Source organism: Cibotium barometz, chromosome 56, assembly GCF_041138505.1.
Source record: "Cibotium barometz isolate CiBa-2024 chromosome 56, ASM4113850v1, whole genome shotgun sequence".
NCBI lineage: Eukaryota > Viridiplantae > Streptophyta > Polypodiopsida > Cyatheales > Cibotiaceae > Cibotium > Cibotium barometz.
The window spans coordinates 37233171-37246942 of NC_141101.1; the positions used below are offsets into that span (position 1 = coordinate 37233171).

Sequence of the window (13772 nt, forward strand, 5' to 3'; positions counted from 1 at the left end):
TGATTTCTAGGGGCCTCTACTTTAGGAAGAGCGTCAGAAGGTGGTAGCTTAGTAGGGCCTTCATTAAATGAAGTGGGTAGAATATCCACATGGACACTCTTTGGGAGGGCATGGACTACATGTGGCGAATCTACTTCCCCACCTCCTTCGTTTACTTCACTTGTCTCGCAGGTTGAGAGCGCGTAGCTCTACTAAAAGTCTCTATTAGACGACTAAACATGCTAGATCCGGGTTGTGGGACCCAAACTGGCACGTTTTGGCTTGCTTTCTCAGAGTTCTGGGTAGGATGCCCTTCCATGACTTCAGAGTCAGAGGAGAGTCACTAGCCGCTATTCGTGGATCTTGGGTTGCACTTCCTTGGGTTCCAACTAAAGGCCAAGATGCTAACGTGGAGGGATGGTGTGAGCCTGCGTAAACTGAAATGCTTTCTAGTTGCTCAGACTCTAGCACCCGACCAAAGCATAGATGCATGTGACGTGGGTATCCTACGGGTGTTGGTAACTATCCTTGAAGCCCACACAAGTGGTTTCTCAGGTGTTTCGCACCCCGTTTTTACTTGTTTTTGTCTTGTTTTTTTACCCATTTTTACCCCCTTACTTATGGTCGAAACTGGACTAAGGCGTGTGATAGCTCAAGACGATCGTATCGTTCAAGGGATCTTAGCGTGCTTTACAGCACAATGTTCGCCTATCCGGAGCTCCCGTGGCCCTCAGAACACTCTGTTTGTGCCTAGGTGTGAGGCTTAAATTAGAAAATCCAAGGGTGCTTGTGGAGAGAAAGGTGAAGGCTTTGTCCCACACATGTCCACTCCACTCCTTGGGGGGGTAGACTATATATAGAGCTTCACTCTCCTTAAGCTTTTACTTGAGAGAAAGCTATGGAGGCTCACTCTTCTATATATATATATATCAAAAGACCGAGGCCGAGGCTGGGGTCGGCGTCAATTGAGGGTTTTTCCTTTTTCAATTTTTTTTCAATAAAAACTTTCTTTCCACGCGGGTTGGGTTGATTTTTTTTTATTTTTTTTTATTTTTACTTAGAGAAAAAATATTTTTAGGAAAAAAAATCTTAAGGATATTGTTTTAGCACTATGGCTGACCGCTTACCGCCGCGGCGCCCTGCGTGCAGCAGCTCTTCTACCCTCTGTCTACACGCGCGCACGCACACACTAACGCTAACGCTAACTAACTTACTGCTCTAACATCTAACACACAGAATTGAAATGTGCAGAAAATGAAGAAAACAGAATTGAAAAATGACTGAAGAACAGCAGCAAACACACAAACACGCCTCTCTGCCTTTCCTGCAGGATAAAATGGACTTAAATAGCAGTCCGAGCTACATCTGGAGCTTAATTCCCCGACAGCGGTGCCAAAAATGTGCGCTCTTGCCGCACGTGTCGGAGCTAGGGACTTGCCAAGCACCGTGTGCGAGCCATGAATGGCTGCAAGCACACAACCAAGAAACCAGCAAGCTCAAAACAGGGAGCAATAGTGTGTCACTTACCGCTCAGACCGCCGTCGTGAAGGATTCTCGCGCCGCGATGAAGAAGGAGCCACCGCCGTGCCGCCACGTAATGCTCGATCGCTACACACACTCTCTCTCTCTCACTCACTCACACACACACACACACACGCTGGAGAAGGAGATGGAGAAGATGAAGCAAGAGCACTCCTTCTATTCAACACTTAGAGAATGAGAGGTTTTAGGTTACATTTGACTTTTATATGTGACCTGGCCGTTCACACATGGGCGCTCGCACATGGCCGACCGATCCTAACTCTTATCCTGATAAAATTCGAGGTGCGTCTCTTATCGGCGATCACCCAATCCCCTTACCCTTTACATGTGGTGCCGACAAGCCCGGCCCATGACTCAGAATATTTAAAATAATTATATGATGTAAAAAGTAATACGTCTCAATGTCCGCCATAGGTTAACACTCTGAGAGCATTATCATACATCTATAAATGTGCACCTTGGGTGTAATAAGAAAGAAGCTTTTCGTAAGAGGGTGAGGTCACAGGTGGGACTAGAATTCAATGTCGGGTTTGTCATGTTTCCATGCACTCGAGATGGACATAAGCTCATGACTCTAAATAGATTTTTAAATTGGAATTTAGGATAGGTTTTGCCCTTGGGTTATGCAATGCCATGAGTGGGTCATGGGCATGGTATAACATATCTACCATTCTTGTACATTTTTATAATGTCGCTTAGCCAAAAATGCTTTCCAAGGTTCTTAACCTCCTCGTGGCAGTAGGAGCCAACGCGTGGAGCATCAGAAAACTCATACCCCTGTCAATGCCATTGTGTGAATGGCATGTAGGTGAACGTGTAGGGATGGTTGGAATGCAGCTGCCTATCCTGCATGTACAATGCTCTTGCATTCAAATGATGCATATCATTGACTGGATTAAGGGAAACATGATGGCTTCTGTAGAAAGGATTGCGTTTAGCAAACGTATCTTGCAAGAAAAGGAATTGTGAGTAAAATATTGTGGTTTAAACACATCATATGGTTCCACACCTGTAGCAGCCTATGACTAGTACTTCAACCTAAAAAGGTATGGTTCCACACACGTAGTGGCATATGACTAGTACTTCAACCTAAAAAGGCATCTGGTGCAGCTTGGGGTAGCTGCAATTCAGCTTGACGGCTAAACCATTTATGTAGTGGGATCATTACACTATTTTAAATTTAAAAAGGTGCTTGCTATTGTTGAGGATATGAGGAAGCATTCGCTTTGAATGTCATGGTTGTACAAAGTAGGTATCTGAAGCATATTAAAAAGGTGAAGTTAAACCAACAAGGAATTTGCTGAAGATTTTTAACAAAAAAGGGATAGCATCTCTATGGACCTTGTTGTTAGATTACCACAAACCAACAAAGGAATTTCAAATGAGAGTACTATGAATATTATTGGAGTACTATGAATATTATCAGTTAGTACAGATTATACAAGACTCTTGGTCTGTGTCGTGATTATTTGACTCCAATAAGAAGAGCATATGCATTCCAAGTGACAATAACATAAACATCATCACTTAGTTCAGATTACAAAAGAGCTTAGGTCTGGCGACACAAGAGGACGTATGTGAATGTAGTAACTAGTTATTGAAATAGATGCCTCTACAAGAGCGCTTAGATTGTCTACATCATTCATATGCAGCTCCCATGGCCTTGCCATTCTAAGTTGCAACAGGCATAGATAGCACATGCAATTAAACTGATTTAAATTGTTGTACTTTGATCTAGATAGGTTTGTGACAACACACACACACACACAAAAAAAAAGGGTTAGGAGTGTTTAAATCCAACTCCCCTTTCAAGTACATGTCATGACACCAAAATGGTGTCTTTGAAATTAGCACTCTGCAAAAATAAGCATACAGCATTACAAGAGTGATCTTACTACCAAAGGTACTGGACACAGGATTATTCATAAAGAAGCTGATAACTTTATAAGAAACAAATAGGTACAATAGCTGCTGGTCCTTGCCAGTTTTACATCATATAGCCTTCAAGAATAAGGAGTACATTTTGTGCAGTCAAGAGAATCAGGGCATAGTAGAAGAAACTGGTAGTGTTGGACAAGTCACCTCAAGGTTTGCATTAAAAACTGCTGGCATGAGGTAAGCCAACATGAAGCGGATGCGGCCTTTATATCACACAGGCATGTTTTGGTATATCATGTGAAACGGAATACATATGAAATCCTAGTTTTTAAGCAGTGAATTATCAAAAGGTCTCCGTTAGTTTGCTAGCAGGTACCTGATGCCGATGTTCAACATATGCTGATGGGAACCAGCCAGCGTTACCTTTACACTCTCCTTCTGACCAGCCAGATTGTGAAACCTGAAATGAAGTGCTCCCCTTAGCAACTAACAACATTACAACATAAAACATAACATTTCCTTTCACACAACACCTGGAAAATAAATAAGGAAGCATAACGCTCTCTCTCTCTCTCTCTCTCTCTCTCTCTCTCTCACACACACACACACACACACACACAAAAGGCAAGGAAGCTCGAAAAAGTGTTATGACTACCAAAACAATAGAAGAAAGAGAAACTACAGACAGAAAGAACGAGGATCATCCAGAAAAAAAAGGATGGGAGTATGAAGTCATGCATGCTGAGAAACAGCGCCACATGAACTAGCACACGCCGACCAGGGCGTTTTTAGATGGGAACCAGCCCTAACAGAGGTGAACAAGCAAATGTAATCAGCCTAGAGGCCATGTTTGACCACACAAACAAGGTTATCTGTAAATCCAGGTGGGCCACCCATGCCACTGATAACACCCCCCCCCCCCCCCCCCCCCCCCCCCCCCAAAAAAAAAAACCCCACCCATCCCCTCCTTGAACAACAACAGTTGAGGATGTAGATCTAGGGCTTCGAAAGATGGCCAATGGCAAGGCAGCTGATCTCCTAGAGATGCAAGCAGAGCTGTTAAAATGGGCAGGTTCAGAGGCAAATAAATGATATCTACCATGCAGTTGGTTTTCTGGAAGACTAGGCTTAAACCCCTTCACAAGGGAGGAGACTAGGTTTCTGGAAGACTAGGCTTAAACCCCTTCACAAGGGAGGAGACAAAATTGAAACTATAGGACCATAATGGTTGGGTCCACTCTTGCCAAATTATATGGAACTATTCTTGAAAACAAAATCAGCAATTGCGCTGAGGATAGCCAGGGGCACATTGGCTTTCGACAAGCACACAACACTACAGATCACTCACTTGGTCACGATCCGAGTACCCTTGGAGGAGTGCCAGTTGCGTGGAGAGGAATATGTAGCTTTGTTGATTTCTGCAAAGCTTTTGACACAGTCCCTGGGAAAACCCTTTGGCAGAGAATGCACGACATTGGTGTCCCCCCGGAATTTATGCATGCAGTGCATAGGCTTTACAAGTAGGTGAAATGCACACTCCGCATGAAATGGCAATTTCTCACAGGCTTTCTCAAGTGACATTGGAGTCGAGCAAGGCTGCCCACTCTCTTTGGATTATGTATCGACCAACTCCAGGAACTTTTATCCTCAGATGCGCAGCCAAGGCGGGCATCCAGGGCCCACACGTGCCCAAATCATACACTTGATATTGTATGCAAAAGATGTGGTTTTGTTTGCCAAAAATGTAGCAGATGCCCATCATTTGATGGATGTCTTAGAATTTTTGTGCCAATTGAGCAGTCTTCAAGTCAAAGTGGAGAAAACAAAAGTCATGCTACTCAAAGCTCAGAGAGGCATCCTGCCAGACATCACACACAAAGGGCAGCACGTAGAGGTAGTCGAGCCCTTCCGCTACTTGGGTGTTGAAATACCATGTGATTTTTGTTCGACAAGTGTATTGAAGCAGGTTGGAGGAGCTACTATGCCTTTGAGAATACATACAAGCAAGCCGAGATTTCAACCTGGAAGATGAAGAAACACCTTTTTGATGCCCTAGTTACACTAGTTATAATCTCCACCTCTACATGGAATGAAATAAAGAAAATTCAAAAGCGCTTCTTGGTAAGCTTTTGGGGATCAAGGAATCTACTCCGTACTCCATACTGCTACTTGAGACGCGTACCATACATCTAGAGATCCTTGCTATGGAGAGAACACTACAATACTTGGCCAGTGTTACTCGTCTACCACAGGACCACCTTCCCTACATTGCATTGAAGGCTAGTTCTCGTCTTCAAAAGACACACAAGAGTAAACTCCTGCAGTCAAGCTGGATGATGGACATTCAGAAGTGGTTTCTCCATTGGGGATCTGACACCCTGATAGCAGATCCACCAGTAGGCTCTCGGATCTCAGAGGCTTTCTTACAAAGACGCCTATTACACATGGGAGCAGGCAGAGCACCGTACCAAATTCCTTTACTATACTTGCCTTATATGCCCATCTTTTTGTAGAACTTTCATGGCTGCTAGAGGGAGCCACACCCAGCCCTACCTCCAAGAGCATGTCCCACGATCAGCACAACACACGGTTACTGCCATGCGTACTGGGTCTCACAGACTACAAAGCCAGACTGGCATTGGCAGTCCTCATGATGACCCCCCTCCCCTGCTGACCACATATACTTGCACTCCGACACAGGATCGATCAAGGATGAGCAGCATGCTCTACTAAACTGTGATGCCCATGCAAATGTCCGAGCGCATATGCATGACTAATAGTGGGCATCACAGCCTAGTAGAGCAAATGCATGACTAATAGTGGTAATAAGTGCTGGCTCATAGTGATATGTTGCCTGGTAGTGATATGAGACTTAACATACACTACTAGACATCACATGTGCTGGCTGATAGTGATATGCTGTCTGGTAGTGATTTCCTAACACTCATATCACTACCAGCTCGAATATCACTATCAACTTGGATATTTTTATGTGACGTGTGATATGGAGTCTAGACATACGATATATACATGATTTGAAAAGAACAGTTTGACGTATGTTTTCTTTTGAAAGGATTGTTTTTATAAAGGAATGTGTGAACTCTTGTGGCGTGTGAGTAAAGTGGCAATTTTCAATTATGGGTGCGTGAGTTCACACCGGTTCCATAAGTCTAGCTCAGGGCGGAAGGCTAGACCCATGGGATTGGACAGGGCTAGGTTGAGCCTATGGATCTACTCAACGTAGAAAAAGGATTAAACACTGGAAAGTGGGCAGTCGGGTTGACCCAAGAAGCGGGTACTTTCTAAACAAAACAACTTGACCCATTGGAGAAATGAATGGTTTTAAATTCGATGCGATCCACAATACTCTAATGATTTTCTAATAATGGATAGATGGGCAAGATAAGAAGAGATGTAGGGTAGAGAATATACATTAACAAACGGAACCCTAGGATAGATAATACACATCAACAAACAGAACCTAGATATATATAGGAGAAACATGAATTGGAGCCACATTATGTTGATATAATACGATATGAGAACATGTGCAAGAGCAACATTACGTTGTTATAATGTGATAGGAAAACCGTGCACAGAAACCTGCATATTGTGTTGATATAATGGGACATCTGCCTACTTGATAAGACCTTGGACAAATATTTGTTTGGCTGGGAGAGGAAATTCGTCACCCAACAATAAATTCATAGCAAAGTCTCAACAATCTAAAAAACTAGAAAAAAGCAAAAAATTTTAGTAAGGTCACCAAAGTGTTGGCAAATGTCGGCAATGCCTCTCAACATTCTAAAAAACCAAAGAAAAGCGAGAAATTGATCAAGAAAAACGTGGGACGAATAGTTGAGTTGGCAAATCATGAATAAGGATAAACAAATTGCCTTCATAATCGAGGAGTTAGGACATCTTGTTGAGTCTAAAGAAGCCACCCGATGTGGCCTACTTGTTGTGAGAGTTATTGAGGGAATACACCTCGTGGAATCATTCACCTTTCTTACGTAAGGATTGTTCTAGTTAGGACTGAGAGGAGCTGACAAAGTAGCCAAGCATTAGGACATGGTAATATGAGGCCCCGAGTGAGTCGTTCTACCCTGTTATGATTCCATTGCCATAGTTAGAGGGGTAGGGGGTCTCACAGCAAGTTCTTGATGCCTCGAATCGATTATATCTTAGAAAGGATGAACGAAGCAAAGGTTTTCTCGAAAAACATCCCTAAAATAGAATTCCGCACTGAACACGACCACTATTAGTTTGTGGTCATGTCCTTCTAATTGATGATCGCTCTAGCAACTTTTAACTACATGATGACACATTTCTTGTCAACGTTCTTGTCAGGCTTCCATGCAAGAAGATCTAGGTCTCTGTTTCAAGCCTTGTGTAAAAAACGTGAGAGAGAAGAAGATGAACTCAAGAATAGCAAAAAGAAACCTAGCTTGGCATACCATGTTTAACTACCCAACCATTATATATACCAGTGACCCCAGGTGTCCAGTGTGTACCTTACCACCACACACCATACTCACATGCCCCCTGTGTCCCCGCTGGTTACCCCATGCTACACATCACTGGGGCTTTGGCCTACAACCTTCATCCACGAACGTTACCCGTTCATACTTATTATTATAAGCGATGATGTGCAATAGTATGCCGCCATTGGTTTTCCCACGCAACGTCTACATGTACCACGCATTACTGGCGTGTAAATCCCACGTAACATTCTTGTGGTAAGTCTAACTTATAAGCCACATCTCCGACTTGTTTCAAAATCGTCCACAACCAACAATATCTAGGCAACAACTTAGTGAATTTACCCACACGAAGCGTCTCAGTTCTCTGAAGAACAAGTAGAAACACTTTCTCCCCTTCTTAAAAAGAACGACCTATCTTTTTTGGATTAGCATGCTTAACCGCTCAATCCGTAGCCTAACGGATATAATCTCTGGATCTAGCTAAATTTAAATGCATCCGAGACAAAAATTCAAATGCACTAGGTGTCTTCTGAGGTAATCTAATCGTACCTGGCATCAATGGATTATACCCATAATTCAATTCAAACGGAGAAAAGTTTGTAGAGGAATGCTTGCGCGAATTATACACAAACTCCAATAAAGATAAATAGTTTTCCCAATCAATGTGTCGTTCTCCGACATAAGCTCTCAACATATCCTTCAAGACTTAGTTGGCTCTCTCAACCCGACCATCAATCTGTGGATGATCACCGCTACTCATGCATAGTTGCATGCCAAGTTTACTAAAAACATGCTGCCAAAAATTACCTGTAAACCATATATCTCTATCCAACACAATGGATTCTGGCAAGCCATGTAATCTAAACACGTTGACAATAAATAATTCTGCTACTTGTGGAGCTTCAACCTTGTTCGTAGTAGGAACAAAATGTGCCATCTTAGATAATCTATCCACAATAATAAAGATAGCATTACAACCTTTCTTGGTTCTGGGCAAACCCATAATGAAATCCATGGAAATACTCTGTCATTTCCTCTCTGGAATAGACAACGGGTGTAACAATCTCGGCGACTTCACACCCTCGAATTTAGTAACCTGGCACTGTAAACAATGTGTCACATAATGATTAACATGTTTCTTTAATTGTAGCCACCATTAGAAACGTCTAATTAGCTCAATTGTTTTCTTTATTCTCGGGTGTCCAGCACATGGACTATCGTGATATTCTCATGTCACTAATACCCTCAAATTATTTAAGTCCGGAACACACGCCTTACCATTCCTTGAGAATTCCATTCTCAATGGTAAATCTACATTTACTAGACGAAGTTGATTCCTCATCTACTTGGCTAGCCTTGTTCCATAAGGATTGAACATACGGATCCATCTTTTGAGCTTCATGTATTCTATGAATGATCTCATTCTCGATTATACTGAAACTCATCTGATACATTATACGAGACAATGCATTGGTAATAACATTCTCTTTTCCTCGTCTATACAAGATTTCCATGTGAAACTCTTGCATCAATTTGACCCATCTTGCTTAACGGCCTCTTAAATCCGGCTACTTCAGTGTATCATGAACCGTGTATATCTTAAACTTAACTCCATACAAGTAATGCCTTCACACCTTGAGTGCATGTATAACTAGTTACATACAATTCAAGCTCATGTGTGGACCACTTGCGTTGCGAACTACTGAGTTTCTTACTTTCAAAAGCCATTGGTCGGCCTTCTTGGCTCAACACAACTCCTATAGCAATGCTACTAGTATCAGTCTCAATGACAAAAGGTAATGACGGATCCACCATCTTCAACATAGGTGCAGTTACAACCGCCTGTTTGAACTTACCAAAACTTTGCTCTTGGATGTCGGTCCAAACATAAACAACAATAACTTGCAACAAGTCAGTCAATGGCGCTGCTATTTCAAAATAGAAAATAATAAACTTTTTATAAAAACCAGATAGCCCTAAGAAAGATCTGAGCACAGTAATATCCTCTGAAACAGGCCAAGCCAAGATTACTGCTACTTTCTTCAGATCTATCTTTACACCTAGCGCTGATATATTGTGTCCAAAATACTCAACTACGTGTTGCCACGTGAAAGGGTCATAACAATTCTAACTGTAAATGACTTTACCCCTATTCCTTTGACAGCCTGATCTGACTTCTGTCATTTAACTTCTTCATGTTGGACTTAGAAGCTTCTTCCTCCTCTTGGACACATTCTTGTGCTCTGTCTCCTATCTCCTATCTCCTAATAACTTGAACATCACCTTGTTTAGGACCAAATCTTACTTTGGCAATATAGTTTGTTGGAAGGTTGGGCACCCTTGAAGCTCCCGCTACATGTACCAAAGCTCCTTAGGGCAAAAACTTGAAATTCCTGCTCGATGGTTGGACATCTTGCACAAGTTCCATGTAAGATTGATTGTGAAGCGATTATCAACTCAGCCAAAAAGATATGCAAGCATGCTCGGCTGGAGCTAGTGGATTTAAGAGCATCTCGTTGGGAATAGTTGGCTCTTCTCTACTACATCAAGCACCACAATGTCCATAGTAGGATGAATGCTGCTAAGAGACTCTCAAAACCTTTAATTTGGGAGAATTTCAGAAATCCTATGAGAGATATCTTATTGATCTTCTTGCTACATACATTCCTGCATTGCAACAAGAATGTGAGATTGTGGACTACTTGAGCCATCAATTCACAAGGATGTTCTCATGCTTAAGCCCAAGATTCTTTCATAGGCAGTGTGGATGGCAACTACACATAAAGGAAGGGTTCCAAGCAAGGTAGCTAAAACCAGCAGCAGACAATTCCTAAGGCCTAAAACCCAAGTCCAATGGCAAGGGAAGGTCAGCAGGCGTGCTACATCCACAACTGTCAAAAGAATTATTGCCTTCATCAATGCTTTGATTGTGACTCTATGTAGCAGAAAGAAGCAAACTAGCAAAGAGGTGTCAATGTGTATGACCATGATTGTAGCACTAGCAGCCACAACCACACAAGCTCACTCCCCTTCATGCACTACATCAACACTTTCATTAATAGGTCATGACAAATCTCAAAGCCAGCATGACATAGAGGCACACTTCATGAGCACTCACACTCCAGGTTATCAATGGGGTGCCACTGAGAAAATTAACCAAGACAGAACAACGAGATTTGTAACATCAGAAAAAGTGAACCATTCCAATGACCTTGGATCTAGCCTGACTGCCACAAAAATCAACAATAGCATTGAATGAATGGATGTTTTCATATTGCCTTGTAATTTCTCCCTTTAAACACGGCATAATGCTTTGAAAAGTACCTGGCGGACAACTACGAAGTCACCAACTGATAGACTCAGTTCGCCTTCTGCCTCTGCATCAAATGCATGCATAACCTGCAATAAGATTGGAAAACCTTCAACACAATGCACCTTTTCCTGCAATGCCAACTACCCAAGACCTAGTAACGAAATTCAAGACAACCTGTAAACAGAAATAAGACCTGCTTCATACATAAACATTGGCTAATATATGTTTATATGTCATAACATGAGCAGAGATCAACGAGGCCACCAAAAATTGCCATAAATAACTCTGCTTGAAATTTTTTAATCACCTCAGCCAGGTATATGCTGGGATTGTTGTTTGACTTATTGGTTGCTAGACCTTTCAATGAATCAGAAAGATCAGCCTCCCCTTCAATTGACCTGACATTCTCAATTAAAGGCACCTTTGTTACCGTGTCAATGACTGAAATTTTGGCCTCTGCAGGGGGCATGGAATCATTCCTCTGGCGTTCTGACACAATCTTTAAATTTTTTATTTTTTAAAAAAAGGAAAAAAAGAATCAGAATACACTATCACATTGAAAACATGATTCTGAAACTTTAACCTAGTTCAGTTTTAGTCAAAAAAACAAACAATCATGACTCTAGACAACTAGAAAAGTACTTGCGCCTGTATCTGATCCAATAATTCTGCAGCACGTTGATGGTATAACCGTTCATTTTCAACCTGAGACAAAGTATTGACATAAGGATAGCTATATAAATCACAATATATAATTTTCAGCTTCAGAAATATGTCCCTAAATAGACATACCAAGGCAATAAGACGTTGGAGGGTAAGACGCTGTTGTTGGGTCTCTACAGCAGTCATTGCAGCTGCTGCCTCCTTCCCTAGGACTGCCATCGACGATGCAATTTCCTGCATCTTAGCTTCTGCCATTTGCAACTTCAATCCATTGTCGCCGCCACCTCCACTCTCTTTCAGCCGGGCCTGGCGTCTTCCCAGTTCAGCAGCCTAGGAGAGCAAAGCATTGTTTTTTAAAAAAAGCTAAAGCTCGTCCATAATCAAGATCTTATCGTAAGGGAACAAAGCAAAGGAGTGTTCACAAGTTGAAAATCCAGATTCAAGCTATTATATTCTATTGTAGAGTTGTTATGCTCATTTATTCTGAAATATGTAGTGTCACTGGTAGAGCTCACCTGTCTCTATGTCTCCACTTGGGTTCAAATCCTAATGATCTCATCTTTTTTGTATGAGAGTGTGAGTCTATAGGTATCGGCCCTAAGTATCTCCTTGGGATTAATCTCCTATGAAATCCATGCTGTTCTAATTAATAAGTATGAAAGGAACCATCTTTTTGTATGAGAGTGTGGGTCCATTTAAGTGAATGATGCCCTAAGGTGTCTCCTTGGGATTAATCTCCCATGAATGCTGGTATGATTAATAGAATAAGTATAAAAGGAGCCATTAGTATAAAATGACTGTATAATGTAAAAAAATATAACAATATAGATAGAGAAACAAAACGGCCATGTGAATGACAATGTTACAAAGCATCCCTGTAATGGCTGAAACATGTGGACCTGTGGTGCCTCTTGACCATCTCATAGGTTCATTGTTGATGGTTGAGAACAGTGTTTGTAGGAAAATAAGAAATCCACAAAAAATGAAAGACCTTGTCACATGCAACCCACACTTGGATGCCACATGGACATATTTGTACACCAGGTGCAGTGTCTTAGAGTGGCTAATGGCCTTTTGTGAGCCCTTGTCCAGGACGAGTCAGCCAAGAGTTGGGCATCGTCAGGTATACAAGTCTCATACATGGTCATGGTCAAGTGTGCATGTCCCACTATAATTCCACCGGTCGGTGTGGAAGGTTTGGTTGAACACAATGCTAATCAATACACTTAAATACACCAAGCTTTAATGGACAACAAGCACGATACAAGATATAATTTGCTAAATTGACAAGAGACGCACAATGAGCAAGAACAGCCGGTCCCTCTCTCAAATAATGTTTATTGATCTTGGGAGAATGAAGTACATAGTATCATGGGCATTTCTAACCAGATTTCCATACCAATGCATATGAATATAGTATTGCAAGCAATATGGTTATCGGTGAAGATCTGCAACTCACGCTACCCTCTCAAGTGCCCATGTTCCCTACCATATGCTCTCTATTGTTCCATGAACACATGGCAGAGACAATCTCCAAGACAGTACGTAAGAGGAGAACACTACAGAGTGTATGTGAATTTGGAATCCTGCTCCTCCCTCCTACTACTTGCTTCCATAATTGAACATTACAGCTTAGCAATTGCAAGTAGAGTCGATGATACCGGAAGTCTTCGCGATGAAAGTATCTGGAGTGTTGAAATCTTTAATCTGTCTCAAGATCCTTTCCAACAAAATTCTTCAAGTGGATGCAAGGAACCCTAGGAAAGCTTCCCCTATGGTTCAACTTGAGAAAAGATGGCTGAAATTAGAGTTTTCAGCCAAAGACTAGAAATTCCAACAAATAACACTCACTTATAAATTAATGCTAGATCCTAAGGCTAGGTTTTGACCAATACTTACCACTTGTCACATGC

At 41.9% G+C, this 13772-nt stretch overlaps 1 protein-coding gene across 1 annotated transcript in view; it reads right to left on the reverse strand.

Annotated features, from left to right (window-relative positions):
* Nucleotides 1–3439: 3439 nt before the first annotated feature.
* The window catches only part of LOC147607181 (SH3 domain-containing protein 2-like), a 70965-nt gene continuing 60632 nt past the window's right edge, over nucleotides 3440–13772 (reverse strand). The window contains exons 6-10 of the mRNA XM_086790972.1: nucleotides 11989–12189; nucleotides 11839–11901; nucleotides 11504–11695; nucleotides 11208–11282; nucleotides 3440–3859 (exon numbers count right to left, since the gene is read on the reverse strand). Coding sequence (XP_086647098.1) covers nucleotides 3743–3859; nucleotides 11208–11282; nucleotides 11504–11695; nucleotides 11839–11901; nucleotides 11989–12189 — 648 coding nt within the window. The 3' untranslated portion in view covers nucleotides 3440–3742. The remainder of the gene's footprint in view (nucleotides 3860–11207; nucleotides 11283–11503; nucleotides 11696–11838; nucleotides 11902–11988; nucleotides 12190–13772) is intronic.